The sequence below is a fragment of the Drosophila virilis genome, chromosome 5 (genome assembly GCF_030788295.1).
Source record: "Drosophila virilis strain 15010-1051.87 chromosome 5, Dvir_AGI_RSII-ME, whole genome shotgun sequence".
NCBI lineage: Eukaryota > Metazoa > Arthropoda > Insecta > Diptera > Drosophilidae > Drosophila > Drosophila virilis.
The window spans coordinates 3279691-3299170 of record NC_091547.1 but is presented as its reverse complement, the minus strand read 5'-3'; the positions used below and the strand labels follow the sequence as shown (position 1 = coordinate 3299170).

Here is a 19480-nt window from a genome sequence, read left to right as displayed (position 1 = left end):
GACATCTCATTTGTTACAAAGTTAATGTTGGCGTATTAAGCGCAGCAAAAGCCTCAACAACAAAAGCGCCAAGGCTGGCAGCAAAAAAAGAAAAAAAGAAAAAAAGGACACGCTAAGAGGATGTGGCCGGATGAACTTTTATCGATTATTGGATTTGCCAGCGTCTCTCTCTAAAGCAGCAGCCAGCTTCTGAGCATTGAATACACACGCTGTTGCTTTGCCCATTCAAAGTAGAGTCAACGAGCCAGAAATAATGCTGTCATGCAATTAGGAAAACAAAACACAGATATCGTATTGTTGTTATTCTAATATAATACGTATAGAATATGGATGCAAACTGTCAACAGCATTCGCAGCTAACGCAACATCCATATGCAAGCGAACCAGGACTCTCCTTCAATAAAGTTTATCTAGCGAGATGTTTTAAGTAGCTCAGCTAGCGAGGTATTTTTTTTTAAAAATATATATCTAAGATAATGTTTACGCCATGAAATTTACGATGTAGGGCCTTCCAAGCAGGACCCTCCTTTAATACAATTTATCTAGCGAGCTTATATTTTGTTTAAATATATCAAAAACGAGGTTTACGCCATGAAATTCGTGATTTAGGTTTCCTGCCTTTCTCGTTTTGAGTAGCTCTTCTGGCGAGGTATTCTCTGATAAAATATATCCATATCTATGCTTGAGTTATGAAATGCAAAATATAGCTATCCTGTTTGCACTTGAGCATATCATGTCATTAGTCTGCCGGAGATCAACTTTAGAAGGATCAGAAAAATTTCCCCATGCTCTAGCTTTTATATCCTGCTGACGTAATCCAACAAGATTCGATTTGAATTTTATGAAAATCCTAAACGCAGATACGATCCATTATTGTTTTGCCCATAAATCTGGGATACTTAGAAAGGAGAACAAGAAACGTAACGTAAACAGGCCGCAGCCGAGTTGCCAGCGTTCAATTCAATTACAGTTAACTGGCGAGGAGCAACAGCAGCTGCGTAGAGTGGGAGGGGGGGGGGGGGGGGGGTGCGGGGCAGCAAGCACTAACATCACAGAAGGTATTACAAAACAAAAACAAAATGTCAAAACCCAAGACGATTATATGTGAGCGTAGAAGAAGAAGAGCACCCCGCGCAGCTGCGTCAGCTGCGGTACGCCAAGGTTGCGGGGGAGGGGGGGGGGGGGGGCGAGAGGGAGGGGGCTGCTGCTCCAAGGCTGCCATTGCGCGTATATTTGCTGCTGCTGCTGCTGCTTCTTCTTCTCTGCCAGTCATGATGGCGGCCAGGGTTGCCTGCTTGTGCGTGTGTGTGTGTGTGTGTGTGTCAGAGCAAGAGCGCAGAGAGCGCAGCCCGGGTGTTTATTGGAGATTGAGATTGCGGCTTGGCTTACCTACGCCGACGTCCGGCGTCGCCGCAGCATCAAGAAGGAACGAATCAAAGCAAGCCAACAAGCAAATGCGCCACCAGAGTTGCCACTAAAAGTCTTTTTGCCAGCAACCAACCCCTCCCCCCCTGCCGCTTTCCATCCACCCGCATGCCAAGCAGAGTGGGCGGCTGTGGATGCGGTTATCCTGCCTTTCGCTGCTCGCTGCTTGCTTCGCGCTGCTGCTGCTCGATGCTCTCTGCTCTTATTGCTGCTGCTGGGTGGCATTGGTGTGGTGGTGTGCTTTTTGTTCTGCCACACACACACACACATACAGTCACACGCACACACATGGCCGACCTCTGCCCACTCACCGAGCGCGGATTATATCTACAGCATTTCATGCTATATATTTTTTTTTCTTTTCTTTTTTCCTATTTCGGGGTTGGCTGACTGGCTGGTTGGCTGGCAGGCTACAGTGGACACATCAGTGTTTAGCTTCTGTCATGGTTTTATGATAAATCTGAAATCGTACATCGAGACGTTAACATCATCATCGCCGTTGTCGCTGTCGCTGCCGTCGGACCAGCACGAGCCTGTGACCCGTTTAGTTCGTCCTAAATTCGCACTCACATATTCTCATTGCGGACTGTGCGCGTTGCCGTCGCTTGATTTTTGCAATTAAATATATACATATAATTATAATTAAATATAATGCGTGTAATATGCCTGGCCAAGCCAGCAAACATTTTGTAATATCATCAAACAAAACATCAGCGAAATTCAAGTGCTAACAAAAAGTTCAAAAGTTTCAAAGTTTAAAGTTTAAATAATAATCAAAAGTGCTTCTTCAGTTATTGTTTATAATTCGTATTCAGCTCTAGCTATGAATAAGGATGAAAATTTATCGGACACGCGTTCAGGATCGCAAGGTACATCATTTTGGACTGCCTGAACTTTATTTGATGAAATGTTGTGTGCTTTTCCGTGCTTGAGCTTAGATCAGTTTCGAAAAAATGCATCAAATTTTAAACAATTTCAAGAGCCCCTCAACTGTGTAAAGTAGTGTACAATAAGTTAATTAAAGGCTCTCGAATCCATTTTAGATAAGTTGTCAAAATCCGGCTTCAAATCTCAGTCAACTTTATGGATACAGCTAAAGTTAATAAAAAAATGATGCCAAGTTTTTTGTTGCAAGAGAACCAAGGATCATGTATATAAAATAAATTTGTGTGTGCATAAGAGATATTGAGGAATTACTCAAATCAGCCTTATGCTTAAAGAAAATAACTTAAATTTTGCATATCGGAAAATTTAACAAGCAAAAAGCTTTCTTGAAGCATTTGTGTACATAAAATGCGAGCATGTAAATTTTTGGAATTTAGTTGAAAAAAACACATCAAAATTCCGAAACGCACGTCAACTAATTGTTTGTGTAAATGCACATAATTAATTTTTTTTTGTTTTACACTTTTCTTTGCCTTTGCCTTTCTTAATGTTCTACAAAAAAAAAAAATGGTCAAAAGCAAGCGCAAATTAATTAGTCCCTTTTTTCAAAGCGACCCTCAACTTGGTAATTAAATCGCAATTGGTTTAAGCACGAGCACATAATCGAATGCATGAGATATTAAGTATGTCAAAATAAAAATGGAACTTTTTCGGGAAAACTATATTGAATCAAATTCTGGCATTTCAAAGAGAAAAGTTGTGGAAAAATCAACCCGCAAATTGACTCCACAACGGGAACGCACGAAGGCACAAAACCCAATTCAATTTGAGATAATCAAATAAATTGAATTAGATGCGAGTCAGGCTGCCAAAAATTTCAAAAATTCATAACACAAGCTTGGGGGGGCGGGGGGTGGGCGAGCCGGACCTTTAACACTTTCCGCAGCCGTAGCTGTGGCTGGCAACAAGGATACGCTAAAGTGAATCTCAACGAGCTCATAAAAATTAACAATGAGTGCCGGAAAATGCAAGCATATGACGCTAATCCGGCTGGCATTAGACCGCAGTCGGAAGCAGTTGGCACAAAAGCCAAGCCCAAACTGAATCGAGAAACGCTCCAGCGCACGGGCAAGTGGCGAGTGTAACAAATGTGACCGGGGAGACGACTGACTGGTCGCTGAGGGTTAAGTGCATCAAGGAATCGGAATCAGGCAACTACACAATCAAATTAGGGTGTGATGGCAAAACAATTGTTCCCACTTGCCCTGAGGCAAGGCGAATCGTTCGAGTCATTTGCCCGTTTGGCCTAATGGCACCCTAATTGTATGTGTAAATATATTTTGCGGATTACAGGGCGTCAATGTCGTCGCGCCGGGATAAGATCCGTTCCCTCCCACCACTGCTCCGGCTCTTGACAAATTACAATTTAATTTAAATGAACTACATAAGTGATTTTTTATGGCAAATCCTTTTTTTTTTTCTTTTCTTTTCGCAGAGCTGCACTGTTATACGCCGCCGCCGCCGCAACATGAACAGCAATCGGTGGCGCCTCCGGCGGCCAATACGCCGAGTCGCCTCCTAAGCTGGAATCACAGCGCGGCTGCGGCTGCTGCCGCGGCGGCAGCAGCTGTCGCCTCCAATCATCAGGCGGCCGTCGCCGCCGCCGCTGCCGGCGCCGGCGGTCAATCATCGGGGGATCAATCAGGACTGCCGCGACTCAAGGGCCAGAATCTGGGCCTCATCTGTGTGGTGTGCGGCGACACCAGCTCCGGCAAACACTACGGCATACTGGCCTGCAATGGCTGTTCCGGCTTCTTCAAGCGCAGCGTTCGGCGCAAGCTCATCTATCGGTAGGTGGAAAAGCAAAACAAAAAAATGTGACTGGACTGGGCAAATCTCGAGCTCGAGCTTCTGCATTAAATGTCGCTTGCCATTTAGCAAGTGGCTGGGTGGTGGGTTGTGTGCCGCATTCGGTGTCTGGCGGATTACGAAATGTTTCGAAATTTATTACAATTATTCAAATCTTTGGGATTTGAGCGTCAACTTTTGAATGCGTTGACTTTGCCAGCAAATCCCGGCGAGCATCATGTGCACACATTTTTTTTCTATCAAAAAAAAAAAACCGCCACAAAATGTAATTGAATTTAAAGTGCAGATTTAATTTTAGGTTCGACGTTTTTCGCAGGGGGGGGGGGGGGGGGGGGGGGCGTAACTGCCTCTACGTAGTGAAGCCCGTTTTGACTATAGCTCAGCTATACTTTGCTACTTATTTTATGGCACATTTCCGTTCATAATCGTTTTTCTTTTATGATACTTGTTTCTGTTTCGCTTTCAATTATCGTTTAATCGGGGCATAGTTTGGCCCATGCGGCAGATAAATAACTTTGGCGACAAATTCCTTGCGAGTCAACATAAAATTATGAATTTGTGTTATGTATATTCCTTTAGCCGGTGCTCGGTAAATCACAAATGTCGAAATCTCTATATCCTTGCGGTCCCCTGAGATTGATATGGAGGGCTTAAGCGCAAAACACTTGGCCAAATGTGACCGCCGCACCAGCACAAGCACCCGCACCAGCACATCCCACCTCCCCCTTCATCCGACCAAAAAGAGACCCTTACGAAAAACCTTCCCAACCACCGACAGCAGCTAAGCCCAGGCCAAATCACAGCAGAGTACAAAAAAAAAAAAAAAATAAAGAAGGAAACAACAGAAGCTCTCAGCCAAATAGAGCAACAATTTGCGGGGGGCACAGCGGAGGGTTGAAGCAGCAGACGTAGCAGGACCCGGACTCGGACCCGGATCCGGGCCAGGACTGGCGAACAAGTATATTTTTCTGCTACGTGACATGTTTTCTCGATAGTCAGCGAAGTCAATGTGCCGCCCGACAAGAATCTGAATTTTATATGTATGTGTATATTTCGGTCTCACTCTCTCTCTGGTGGCCGCATTAAGACAATTTCAATTATAATCAATTGCCTTCAATCAAAACTTTTGGATGTACGAGTCGACTGTGTGTGGGAAATCAATAGAAATTGGTTAAGTGAACATTCTTTATAGGAAAAAGAGTTGCACTTCGGTGCCTCATCAGAAGGACAAACTGAGAATGATAAAGTTAATCTCTATTTGACCCGACTGAATGAATGACCGACAGATTGATTGACTGATAGACTGGCTGATTGATGATCAACTACTGCTGAAAAAGCTGTCATTTTAACAGTACTTACCTTATGGGATGAAGGAGCACGTTAAGACGTGGAATATTCCGTTTGCATGTCTGGAAAAAACGTGAAAAACGTTTAGATGAAACTTTTTTGTTGAACATCATGTTTAAAGATCTTTGAGAGAATTTAGTTTACATATGCCACGGACAAGACCGCGATATTATCGCTAGTACCCTATATAAACATAGGTAAAAATTTCCCACCCCATAACTCGGTCAAATCCCATCCAATTTTCACGCGGATTGGCTTTTTCTTCACGGTTTGACCCTTAGATAAATTTTGTATCAAAATGGGGCAACCTCAATTTTGGTCCAAGTTCATGTAAAAATCATACTCTCAAATATCTCATATACTTATGTAGACATAGGTCAAAATTTCCCACCCCTGTTACTCGGTCAAATCCCATCCGATTTTGACGAGGTTTGGCTTTTTCTTCACGGTTTGACCCATAGATTAAATTTGTATCAAAATGGGGCAACCTCAATTTTAGTCCAAATTCATGTTATAAGGGTACCCTCAAATATCTCATATACTTATGTAGACATAGGCCAAAATTTCCCACCCCTGTAACTCGGTCAAATCCCATCCGATTTTCACGAGGTTTGGATTTTTCTTCACGGTTTGACCCATAGATTAAATTTGTATCAAAATGGGGCAACCTCAATTTTAGTCCAAATTCATGTTATAAGGGTACCCTCAAATATCTCATATACTTATGTAGACATAGGCCAAAATTTCCCACCCCTGTAACTCGGTCAAATCCTATCCGATTTTCACGAGGTTTGGATTTTTCTTCACGGTTTGACCCATAGATTTAATTTGTATCAAAATGGGGCAACCTCAATTTTAGTCCAAATTCATGTAAAACCGTACCCTCAAATATCTCATATACTTATGTAGACATAGGTACAAATTTCCCACCCCTGTAACTCGGTCAAATCCCATCCGATTTCCACGAGGATTGGCTTTTTCTTCACGGTTTGACCCTTAGATTAATTTTGTATCAAGATGGGGCAACCTCAATTTTGGTCAAAGTTCATGTAAAAATCGTACTTTCAAATATCTCATATACTTATGTAGACATAGGTCAAAATTTCCCACCCCTGTAACTCGATCAAATCCCATCCGATTTTCATGAGGTTTGGCTTTTTCTTCACGGTTTGACCCATAGATTAAATTTGTATCAAAATGGGGCAACCTCAATTTTGGTCAAAGTTCATGTAAAAATCGTACCCTCAAATATCTCATATACTTATGTAGACATAGGTCAAAATTTCCCACCCCATAACTCGGTCAAATCCCATCCGATTTCCACGAGGATTGGCTTTTTCTTCACGGTTTGACCCTTAGATTAATTTTGTATCAAAATGGGGCAACCTCAATTTTGGTCAAAGTTCATGTAAAAATCGTACCCTCAAATATCCCATATACTTATGTAGACATAGGTCAAAATTTCCCACCCCTGTAACTCCGTCAAATCCCATCCGATTTTCACGAGGAAAGCTCTAAGTTCACCGAATTACTTTTAATTATTAATTATTTTTCAATTCATTTAATTGACATTAAAAAACAATATATTCCTTTAATCAGTTATATTCGACTCCTCTTGGCCTGGCCAACTTCTCCGCTATATTCATTTGTTTAATCAGCGTAAAGACAGAGAATGAGAATTTGGTAGCCTGCAGGATATGAATTATGAATTCATTTTAATTTATAAAATGCATAAATTATTTCGTATACAGTTAAGTGGATCAGAAGTGCAGCCAAAATATAGAGAACTCTTTGCTTAAAAGATAAATGAGATCTGACAGATTTCATTTAAACTCACATTCAGATTGGTTGCCACGGAGATGGTGAAAAAGTTGCCGGCCATGAAAACGATTGGCTTCTGCAACCTCTGCAAGAACTGAAGCAAGGCTTTCTTGTAACGCTGATCCTGATAGATCCAATTGGACTCAAACAGAGCATCCGCCAGTTTTGAGCAATCATCCGCCAAATAGTTACAGAGTATGCAGAAGGGCGTTGTCTGCAGCAGCACTGCTGTCATATATGTAAGAGCGGCAATGCGAGAGCCCCAATTGGCAAACAGGACAATATTAATCAGAGTGAAGCCCAACACGAGACCCACAACCAGAAGCTGCACAAAAATGGTGCCAGAGATCACAGGGCGCAAAGTATCGCAGCAGCTGTAAAACGAATCGATGTACAAGAAATATCTTCAGTTAATCCAAGTTGAGTCCCACCGTAGCATAACCTTGTGGTCCTGAATGCACTCGACGAGCTTTTCGTAGCGCTGCTCCGGTGTCTCGTCCGCATCCTGGCCCAGTTTCCGCAGCCTCTCCGCAAAGTTGGCTAGATGGGCACGCAATATTAGCACGTAGTTAATGGGATAGCAATCCATGCAGCCATTTTGAAGGCAGGCGCCCAACAGGGTAAAATATTCCAAGCTGGATTGCAGCCAGAACTCAAACTGGCCGGCACGCCAGTCCAGCCCGGGATAATAGTTCTGGAACATGGGCACGCCCACGATTACGGAGCTGAGAAAAGTACTCGTCACAGTAATGAAATAGACGGATATGTAGCAGAAGAAGATGCGATTACTGATGGACACCGCGCGATGCACTTTTCGGCGTTCGCTGGGCTGCAGCAGGCGCCTGTCCATTTCATCCAGTATGAGGTTGGCCTGATCGAAGCGTTTGACCAGCGCCCAGATAATCATCACCTTAATAGAACAGGAACAGACATTGAAGGCCACCTGCAACGAGGTGAGAAACTCACTCGGCGATAGCTCGGAGAGATGCGAGATGTAGCCCGTCATGAAGCCGATGGGCTGATAGAAAGTGGAACACAGATTAAGCGCCAAGGACCACAGAATGTAGACGAAAAAAAGGTATCCCTTAGGCGGCGTTCTGATGCCCATTAGGAAAATACAGCGCAGCAAATAGCGTGTCGCATTCCTTGATTGAGCTGGCGCCGTATCCGGCAGCGTGTACATGCTCGGAAAGATTTCACGCAATGCCATGCTTGGAGCAGGAGTTGATATCAATTGGATAATAAAACACAGCCTGCCCAATTGCCGCCATTTAAGGCTTATATAGTTGATTAGTTTTATAAATTCTGAATAATGGATGAGCAACAATTTGAAAACTTTTCAATTGAAAACAATTCAAGGAAAAAGGACATGCCACTGCGCTTGCCCAGTCATAACCCTGTCAATGAAAATTACTCCAAGTCAAGTTTGTTGTTGGCGCTCGACACGTAACGCTTCGACGGGGCGTAAAAGTTTACACTTTGTTCCCATACATAATAAATAATCTGTGCCCCGCTGCAGGCTGTGCTCGTTCCCAGATATACATGTAATTGATTGTACCAAAAATATTATTTCCTTAACTATTCTTGATCCGCTTAAATGGACGAGTCCATATAGGCTCGTCGTATATATGAATGCGAAGATTTCTGAGACTCTAAGAACTGGAGACTTTTATTTAAATGTTGCTCCAATTAGTTTACCTAAAGGTCGATAATATTTTAAATAATCGATAACTTGCCACATTTTCTTTACATCGATAAAAATCGATGTCGATAAAATCAATCTGAGAGCTTACAAAAGCTATCAACAAAGTGTGCATATGTAACCCTGTTAAATGTAATTGATATATCGATACAAATCGAAATAATGTATCGATAGTTTAATTAAATATCGAATAGTGTGAGCAGTCTTGAGCTTGGGTATTCACACATATTTGGAAATGCTTTCTATGCCCTCTCATTGCGATTGAAATATAAATTTAATAGGTTTTCAAGAATGAATTTCTTTTAGTGAAGAGAATATTCTTCCTTGCTTTAAGAAAAAACTTTTTGACTTTCAAGACACATTAACCAATCCTACCTCAGTATGCCAAAAACACGTGAAGAATCCGCAGCTAACTAGTTTTGGTTTATTGTAAGATTTCGATTTTTTTTGAGTAATAATAAGCGAACGCCCTTATTTTGTATAAGGTTCTTAAACATTTAAATACAAGTTGCTTGGATTAAAAACTCTGACAATAATTTTTGTTTATACTTTTATTCGACTTCCTTTGGCCTGGCCAATTTCTCAGCTATATTCATTTGTTTTACCAGCGTAAAAACGGAGAAGGAAAATTTGGTAGCCTGCAAGATTTTAATAATAAAATAGTTAAAAGCTTCGGATCAGACAAATATCAAGGGGATTTCATAGGTAGCCTCAGGAAAATAAAGATATGAAGTATTCCTTCTAAAGATCTTCACATTTTCTGGCGGTTCCCTCGCTAAGACTCACATTCAGATTGGTGGCCACGGAAATGGTGAAAATATTGCCGGCCATGAAAACGATTGGTTTTTGCAGCCTCTGCAAGAACTGAAGCAAGGCTTTCTTGTAACGCTGATCCTGATAGATCCAATTGGACTCGAACAGAGCATCCGCCAGCTTTAGGCAGTCGTCCGCCAAATAGTTACAGAGTATGCAGAAGGGCGTTGTCTCCAGCAGCACGGCTGTCAAAAATGTGAGAGCCGCAATGCGGGACCCGAAGTTGGCAAACAACACGATGTTGATAAGGGTAAGACCCAACACAAGACCCACAACCAGAAGCTGCACAAAGATTGTGCCAGAGATCACAGGGCGCAAAGTATCGCAGCAGCTGCAAAACGAATCGATGTACAAGAAATATCTTCAGTTAATCCAAGTTTGAGTCCCACCGTAGCATAACCTTGTGGTCCTGAATGCACTCGACGAGCTTCTCGTAGCGCTGCTCCGGTGTCTCGTCCGCATCCTGGCCCAGTTTCCGCAGCCTCTCCGCAAAGTTGGCCAGATGGGCACGCAATATTAGCACGTAGTTAATGGGATAGCAGTCTACGCAGACATTCTGAAAGGAAGCGCCCAACAAGGATAAATACTCCAGAAATGATTGAATCCAGAACTGAAGACGTCCGGCACGCCAGTTCAGGCCGGGATAATAGTTCTGGAACATGGGCACACCCATGACCAAGCCGCTCAAGAAAAGACACGTCACACAGAACATGTAGACGGTCATGTAGCTGAGGAGGATGCGATTGCTGATGGACACCGCGCGATGCACCTTGCTGCGTTCGCTGGGCTGCAGCACTCGCTTGTCCATCTCGTCCAGCGTGAGATTGGCCTGATCGAAGCGCTAGGACAGCATCCAGACAATAACCACTTTGATGGAACAGCTCAAGGCATTGACGGCCACCTGCAGCGAGGTGAGCAGCTCGCCCGGCGATAGCTCCGCTATGTGAGAGATGTAGCCCACCATGAAGCCGAAAGGCTGGTAGAAAGTGGAGCACAGGTTGAGCACAAAAGACCACAGAATGTATACAAGAAAGCGATTTCCTTTGGGCGGCGTTCTGATGCCCATTAGAAAAATACAGCGCAGCAAATAGCGCGTCGCATTCCTTGACTTAGCTGGCGCCGTGTCCGGCAGCGTGTACATGCTCGGAAAGATTCCACGCAAAGCCATGCTGCAGGAGCCGCTCTCAATTGGAAAATAAAACAAAACCTGCCCAATTGCCGCCTTTTAGGACTTTTATAATTCTGGCCAAATGTCGTGATTAGTTGGGTAAATTGTGAATAATGCATAAGCAACAATTTGTAAACTAATCAATTGAAATCAGTTCCAAACTTTTCCAGTTGTAATCCTGCATTGAAAATTATTAAAAATCCAAGTCTGTTGCGCTTGTCACGTAACGCTTTGGCGGGGCGTAAAAGTTTACACTTGTGCGCATAAATAATTAAATACTTTATATTTCTATTGCACTGGATTCCTCCACAGGCTGAGCTCGTTCCCAGAGCGCATGTTATGTATTATATTCGACTTGATTCTACCTTTAGTTTTAGTTAGTTAGCCTTAACGCAACAGAAGCTAAAACGCAGGAAGTAGAAATCAAAATAAGGAATATTGTTAGCTAAACTCTTTAATTTTGGAATTTGGAATCCAAAAAAGTACCTTTCCCTAGCTGAAAATTCAAAATATAACAAATACATTATTTGCATCATAAAAATGAAAATATTGAGTGCAATTTTGGGAATAAGCCTTGACCCAAATGTTGGCCGCGTCTATTTGGAACTTTTATTTTATTTAATAATTTAATTTTGCTTGACTTAGAAACAAAAATTGCAGCATTAAATATAATATTAATATTGATTTTGTTAACATTTTTATTATTATTTTTTTTTTTATTTAAAAATTGTAATTAAAACATTCATCTTCAAAATTGGGGCTAGTCTCCACTTGGATATCGGATAAAGATTGTGCATAAATTTTGGACTTTATTCTCCCAAGCCGATAAAAAAACAAGCTGATAATAGATTTATTTATATTTTTTTATTGTCTGCAATAGAGAAATAAACGACTCGAAGCAGCCCACAGCTCCGCTTTCAATCTACGTGATTTGTTTTCGAAAGCGAAGCATTTGCATATTAGATACACAAATAGTGGGTGCACACACACACACAAAGTGGTGTGGACTGTGTGTATCTGAAAGATACATTTAGCTAAGTGCTTTGTTAGTTAGTCAAACTTCAGCTGCGGCGCCACAAAACACATAAAAAGCGAGGAATATTTGTCGAGGAGCGTGTGGAGTTCGTTTGGGTTGGAGCGAACGGAGGGAGGGGGCAGCCAGAAGACGCAGCCAACTCACAGCCAAGAACCTTTGCCATTTTGTGCTTTGAGTTTTGGCACAGGCTTAGAGTGCGACAAGGATGCAGCACACTGTGCGCTGTGCGAGTGCGACAGAGATGCAGAACGATGACGACCAGGCTGACTAAGCTGAAGTGGCAGCGGCTTAGCAGAGGGAGAGGGGGCAGATTGTACGAGAGAGGCGAAGGGGTGGGCAATGATTCAGTCAGACGCAGACAGACAACATGATTTGATTAAAAGGCCACAAGTGCCAGAACAAAGGCCCAATAGATACGCTCAGCTGTTGAGATACTTTTCGTATAGCCTGTAGATGCTCGAGTACGCTTCGCAAATGTTGACAAATGTTGCAATTTTTGACACGACAAATCTGGTCGGCAGGCGCTTAACTTAATTATCGCGGGGGGTTAAATTTAACTTGATAAAAATGTTCTTTTGATTGCAGCTGCCAGGCGGGCACCGGACGTTGCATTGTCGACAAGGCCCATCGGAATCAATGCCAGGCCTGCAGGCTCAAGAAGTGCCTTCAAATGGGAATGAACAAGGATGGTATGTATAAATATATTATATATATTTCCCTATAAAGAACTATAGAAAATGGGTTTGGCTTAGAGACAATCAAAGTTTCATGAGCAGCTTTTCACCAATCTTCCACCCAAAAAGGTGGAATCCCATCAATCAGGCATTCAATCAATCGGTGCATGTAAATTATTTTATATACACAATAAAATACTCGATGCAGGGCTGAGAAACAATCAAAGTTTTATACAACACTTTTTCACCATTTTTCCACTTAAGCAGGTGGAATTTTCAAATGTAAATGATTTTAGCTAACAGAGCAGATCAATCATCAATCAATCAATCAGTGCAAATGAATGATTTTTATGGATTTACTTTATAAACACACTTTGCACTTGGTTGAAAAACAATCGCAAGTTCCATACGATAATTTCCTACGAATTGCTCACACTAGTAGGTGGATTTGCAAAAACCCTCACTTGCATCACAATAGACGACTACTGTGAATGATTTCAGCTTAGAGTTCAGTGCAAATGAATATTTATTTATGGATGGTAACTATTCAAGTTCCAAACGACAATTTCTCACAAATTTTCCACCCTAATAGGTGGAATTGCAAAAACCCTTACTAGGGTTTTTTATAACAACAAATATTAAAAAATAAAACGAGCTGCGTTCTGTGTGTTTCGCTGATTTAATTCAACTAACTTTTTTAAACAACAAAGTGTGCCGTTTACCGTCTATAACATTGGCTAAAAGCTGATGCAGCTGCTCTTCAGACTTCAGACTGCATCGCTTGAAGGCAGCGAGTCGTTGGGCTTGCCCTGCCTTTATTTAGTTGAAATCCAAGCAATTTTAATAAAAACCATAATTTAGAAGCTACGGCCATAGTCCATCTAGAGAGGCAAGAAGCCCTCGATGCTAGCCGAAACTGAAACGAAGAACGATTAGGGCTTAATACGAATATTAATGAGAGTAGCCTACGCATCGGAAAGATGGCAACCACCAGAATGGTCATCTCGCAGCTCTTCTCAATGTAGATGCCAACGATAGTTGTGCCGACAACTGCGCCCCAGCGACACCACATTAGGCTAATGCAAAGGGCCTTGGCTCGCATATGCGTGGGCACAAACTGTAGAAGTGCGCCGCCCAACAGGCTGATAACGACGCCCGGCAGGGCGATAAATAGAACGAAGGCAAACAGCTGCAGCCAACGGCCGGTGACAAAGATCAGGGCAAAGCCGCACGAGGACGAGATGACCAGGGCGGCAATAAACAACGCCTTGCGCGGCAAAAAGAAAAGCATCAGCCAGCAAACATTGTACAGAATAATATAGGTAAGGCCCAATATGAGAGAATCGTTAAAGCCCATAAAGCCATCGTTGCATGCCTACAGATAAACTATTTACTATAGAGAGAGAGAGAGAGAGAGATCGGAGCGAATCCATTTACTTACAACAACCAGATCCGGCTCGCTATCCTCGATCTTGGCCGCGGTGCTGAAAAGTATCTTACAAAGTGTCATGTCAGACTTGTTGTCGAGACGCATATTGGAACGATTTCGCATTGCCGTGAACCAAATGCCGAAGCCGTTCGCACTGCAAAAGTCATGCATTAAATGGCATAAAAATGTGAAAGAAAATTCATAGAAAATTTACACCAGGCCCAGGCTAAACATTACGGAACAGCTGCCCACATAAAAGCCGACATAGGGCTTGCGAAACAGTGGCATGGCATCGTTCATCATTTGCTGCAGAAAGTTATTGGAGCGTTTTTGCCGCATGACCCCCGTGGATTCCTGGAATTTGAGCATCAGCTCAACCTGCTCGGGACTGAGCGGACGGCCCGTGTTCTTGGTGCTGATCCAATCCATAACCGCCATGCCCTGTTTTGTTTCCCCGACCATAAACAGAAACTTTGGACTCTCCGGCATGCGTAGAAGTAAAAAGAAGGCGATCACGCCGGGCAGCATAAACATACAGCCGAGCACACGCCAGGGTCGAAGGGTCAGCCTGCCAACAAAACCGATTTCAAAGTCCATGAAATTGGAGGACAGAAACAGTGTAGCCCACGACGGGCAATAGAACATCGCAAAGCCCGTGAACATGTACATGTGGGTGACAGTGCGGGCCAGAATTTGTTTATTGCAAAACTCGCTCAGATACGTGACAGCCACAAAGCTTGGCCCGGCCACACTGCATGTGAAACAAGCGGGGAAAATCAAATCAAATCAAATCAAAAAAAAAAAAAAAAATTGGGTATGCAACAAATTCTACTCACAAGATGCCCGTCAGAAAACGCATCACAAAGAAGCTCGTAAAGCTGACCATAAACATGGATATTATCGAACAGATATTACTAATCGAAATGGTGTGCAATAGAATCCAGCGACGACCCATCTTGTCCGTGATATAGCCCCAGAAATAGGACGAGCAGATAATGCCCAAAAATGCCGCTGCCGTTATTGTTGACACCTGAACAATACTCATGCGTAAATCGCACACGGCAGACGGCGCAATGATGCCCATGCCCATGGTCTCGTGTATCGTTAACATTTGGAGCAGGCCCAACGTGAGCATCACGTAACAATGAACCTTCCCAAAACCTGATCAAATTTCCATCTGACATCAATTTTCGCATCTAATCAAATTGAAGCATGCAAAATTATTTACCGATCTGCTCCATCACGGCATCGAATTCGTTTAGTTCATTATTCATTCTGTGTTAAGTTTTAATAATAAGTTTGGTTATTTTTTTTTTTTAATTTATTCTAAAGAAAGTGTTAAAGACTAAGCCAACTCTAACATGCTACTGTTATGTGTTTCCAAAAAAACGAGTATCAATCTTGATTTCAAAGAGTATACAAAGGTTGTCTAAATTTCGGTTTCATGCCACAGCTTTTCACTTATTTTCCACACTAACAGGTGGAATTACATGAATCAGATTAAATAAATAATTACTTATTGAGTTTGAAAGTAAAGAGACCAGCTCTGAATGATTTCAGCTAAGAATTTGGGTAGATCTTCAGTCAATCAATCAGTCAATTAATCAGTCAAACAATCAGTCAATCAATCAATACAAACAACTAGTTGTTCTGTTTGGCTGAAGCATAACCAAAGTTTCATTTAATAGTTTTTCACCAATTTACCCCACTATGAGGTGGAAACACAACAATCAAGCATTCAATCAATCAGTCCAAATAATTATTTATTTTCAGTTTCTACTAATTTTCCACATTAGCAGGTCGAATGTCCGAATGTCCCGTCTTCCTTCACAATAAAAGATAAATGTGAATAATTTCAGCTGCCTAGCGCTTACATTTTGTGCTGTGCATCAATCAGTCAGTCAATCAATCAGTGCAAATAAATAACTGTTTATAGATATACCCCATAAACACACTAGCTGCTTGGATGAGAAATGGAAAGAAGCGACTACTGTGAAGAGTTGCCTAGCACTTTTGCGCTGTACATCAATCAGTCAGTCAATCAATCAGTGCAAATAAATAGCTGTTTTTAGATATACCCCATAAACACACTAGCTGCTTGGATGAGAAATGGAAAGAAGCGACTACAGTAAATAATTTCAGCTGCCCAGCGCTAACATTTTGTGCTGTGGATCAATCAATCAGTCAATCAATCAGTGCATCAGCTGTTTATGGATATACCCTATAAACACACTAGTATTAAGTCCAACTGAGCGATATGCATAATCTGGCCAGCGCTCTAATGAACTGAAGCACATTTAATTGCTCTTTAACATGACCTCAAAAACCTGGCGACACGTGCAGAGCGCCTAATGCAAATATCTCTGTCTATTTGTACTAATAGAGTTTATCTTCCCGTTAACCCTTTCCCACGCACTCCGACAGCAGCGAATGAACAGCCACAATATTTGGAAAGGCCGCGTTTTGGGGGTTGCTCGTTCAACTCCCAAAAGTGGGTGACGCGGTTCGGGGATTGCGGGGTTGCGGGTTGCACTTTATTTACATATTGTTCAGTCAATTGATTTGTTACCTGCTGCTGTTGTCTTTGACAGATTGTTTAAGCAGCTTCGCAGCAGTTGAATAAACAATTTCATCTTTTGGTCGCATCCGACTTGGGCATATTTATAAATATCTAGCGTACTTGCATTCGGGCTCTGATGGGCGCAGCGGAGAGTAACTAACTAGCTGTCAGGGTTTCTCTTGATTATTCTATTGTCAACCTACTGCTCAACCTTGAAGATGGACACCTTGATGTGGGCAAACCTGGCGGAAAGTTGTGAAAGCGTCAGCAAAATAAAATATAATGCAATCAGTTGTGGCAATTGTCTGGCTAAAATGAATTTGATGGCCTTAACTCGAATAAACTGCGAGATATAGAAACCTTGGCTGAAAATCGATATTTATCGAACGCATGACGAACTATCGATAAGACCTTTTCTTATTTCACCTAAATTAAAGCTGTGCTTCAACTTATCTACCAGTTGTTTGGGCCTCTTTCTCACGGCACGTATCAATCGCAGCCGCTTGTTAATAACACGGTTCAATCAATGGCCGCACTTCATTATGGTTACGCCCCGTTCCCGACACTAATTGAAGCATAAATTATGCTAGGCATATGCAAAATGGCAACAGTTATCAGAAAATGGGATTGGGTGGGCTACACGATCCCATTGAGTTGTCGCGGTAAAATTGCATAAACAAATGGGAAAACAATTTGTGGGCGTGAACGGCACGTGACCACAAAACCAATTTACCATGAACGCCCGCAGGCTTAAGCGTGAGAAGGGGGGGGGGGGGGGGGCGGAGGCTCGGTGCAACGAGTGAGAAGCACAGAGAGAGGTCGGCACGCGCAAACAGTGTTGCCACACCGGCTGGCTGGCAAAATTCAAACGAGGCGTCAAGCAATTTTGTCACTGTGACATTTCCTCATTACGGTTTGGGGCGGTGCCATTTGTTTTGAGAGAAGTGCGGCGATTTACTTATATGTGCGCTTCCGCATTTTGTTTTCCAATTACAGCTGTGCAAAATGAGCGACAGCCACGCAACACGGCCACTATACGGCCGGAGACGCTGCGGGAGATGGAGCACGGGCGAGCGCTGCGCGAAGCGGCCGTAGCCGTTGGTGTTTTCGGGTAAGTCCTCTTACGCCCTTGCCTCTGTCCATCTCTGCCTGTCATTTGCATAGCTCAGACTCAGCATCTCCAATTTGCAGACCTCCCGTGCTATTGTCACCGCCCTGCTACGGCTCCGGGCTGCTGCCGCCGCCCTGTAAGTTAACTTGTGGCTTGTGTGTTGTTGAGTGTTAAACAAACTGATGAGATTTTTATTTACTGCACAGCGCTGGGCAGCTTGCCGACGGGACGTCTGCTGCACCACAATCATCTCAGCTCGTCCATGCAGCTGGCCACGAATCATATGAACCATGCGAGCGGGTTTCCCATGTTCAATGCTGCCGCCGCTGCCGCGGGACTGCATCATTCGCCCAAGGAGAAGGCGGGCGGCTATGGCCTGGCCAGCAGCGGAAATGTCTCCCATTCGACCAATTCGAGCAGCAATCACAGCATAGATCCCAGCTCCCCGGCGCCGGATGCACCCAATGACAAGAACAATGCCGGCGGCAGCGTATCCTCCATCAGCTCTGCCAGCCCGACGCCGGAGAATGATAACGATGGTAAGCGGGCGTGAAATATCCTTCCAAAGGAATTGCACTGACCTACCTTGCAGATGATTCGATTGATGTGACCAACGACGAGGAGCCGCATGCGAATACGGGCAGCAGATCGGACTCCAGTTTCATAATGCCACAGTTCATGTCGCCCAATCTGTATGCGCATCAGCACGAGACGGTGTATGAGACGAGCGCCCGGCTGCTGTTCATGGCCGTCAAGTGGGCCAAGAACTTGCCCAGCTTTGCCCGGCTATCGTTCCGGGATCAGGTCATATTGCTGGAGGAGTCTTGGTCGGAGCTGTTTCTGCTGAATGCCATACAATGGTGCATACCCTTGGATCCCACGGGCTGTGCGCTCTTCTCTGTCGCGGAGCACTGCAACAATCTGGAGAACAATGCCAGCAACGGCGACAACTGTGTCAGCAAGGAGGAGGTAAGTGTTGGGCGGTCCGTTGGGCTACAGTGAAGCATCTGTAATTGGCAAAGCAATTCCCACAGCTGGCCGCCGATGTGCGTACACTGCACGAGATCTTCTGCAAGTACAAGGCTGTGCTGGTCGATCCGGCTGAATTTGCTTGCCTCAAGGCGATTGTGCTCTTCCGACCCGAAACGCGCGGCCTCAAGGATCCGGCGCAAATCGAGAACCTGCAGGATCAGGCGCATGTGAGATCCGCAAATCGATTTCCCCCTTTATGTTTCGCATTAATGGCATTCCCCTTTATTCGCCCAGGTGATGCTCTCGCAGCACACGAAGACGCAGTTCACGGCGCAAATCGCACGCTTCGGTCGGCTGCTGTTGATGCTGCCGCTGCTCCGGATGATCAACTCGCACAAGATCGAGTCGATCTTCTTTCAGCGCACCATCGGGAACACGCCCATGGAGAAGGTCCTCTGCGACATGTATAAGAATTAGTTAATGTGTGGCTTAAGTTTTTATGTAATTTAAATCAAATATACGGAATATGTTTTTTGTGTCTTCGATGTTAAATTTTATCACTTTTTACTGAAATTGGAGAGAAAGAAGCGGCCGAGTATTTTATTTGGAAAATTCTTGGAAACATTCGTTTGGAGACATGTTTCACGCTTTTCGGTAATTCCACGCCA

General features: G+C 43.4%; 3 protein-coding genes and 1 pseudogene across 6 annotated transcripts; 1 reads left to right on the top strand and 3 right to left on the bottom strand.

The window, feature by feature from the left end:
- Positions 1-2248: 2248 nt before the first annotated feature.
- Positions 2249-19350, top strand: Hr51 (Hormone receptor 51). Its single transcript, XM_002059873.3, has 9 exons — positions 2249-2294; positions 3806-4160; positions 12652-12755; positions 17726-17840; positions 17921-17976; positions 18047-18379; positions 18433-18809; positions 18875-19039; positions 19107-19350. Exons 1-9 carry the CDS (start codon positions 2249-2251, stop codon positions 19287-19289), a joined length of 1734 nt encoding a protein of 577 aa, XP_002059909.1. The 3' UTR covers positions 19290-19350.
- On the bottom strand, positions 7113-9523 carry LOC6636383 (odorant receptor 42a). Of its 3 annotated transcripts, none has more exons than XM_070210397.1 (4): positions 9425-9523; positions 7779-8290; positions 7364-7721; positions 7113-7214 (listed from the first exon to the last, which is right to left on the bottom strand). In XM_070210397.1, exons 2-4 carry the CDS (start codon positions 8252-8254, stop codon positions 7122-7124), a joined length of 927 nt encoding a protein of 308 aa, XP_070066498.1. In that variant the 5' UTR covers positions 8255-8290; positions 9425-9523; the 3' UTR covers positions 7113-7121. The 3 variants fall into 3 exon arrangements, with proteins under 3 accessions (XP_070066498.1, XP_070066499.1, XP_032292047.2); XM_070210398.1 differs by having other exon boundaries at positions 7779-8257; XM_032436156.2 differs by lacking the exon at positions 9425-9523 and having other exon boundaries at positions 7779-9067.
- On the bottom strand, positions 9601-11030 carry LOC6636382 (odorant receptor 42a-like; annotated as a pseudogene).
- Positions 13401-15521, bottom strand: LOC6636381 (synaptic vesicle glycoprotein 2A). 2 transcript variants are annotated; one of them, XM_002059874.4, is made up of 6 exons: positions 15398-15521; positions 15006-15330; positions 14384-14920; positions 14182-14323; positions 13710-14115; positions 13401-13656 (listed from the first exon to the last, which is right to left on the bottom strand). In XM_002059874.4, exons 1-6 carry the CDS (start codon positions 15441-15443, stop codon positions 13622-13624), a joined length of 1491 nt encoding a protein of 496 aa, XP_002059910.2. In that variant the 5' UTR covers positions 15444-15521; the 3' UTR covers positions 13401-13621. The 2 variants fall into 2 exon arrangements, with proteins under 2 accessions (XP_002059910.2, XP_015023937.1); XM_015168451.2 differs by having other exon boundaries at positions 15006-15346; positions 15398-15489.
- Positions 19351-19480: the final 130 nt, after the last annotated feature.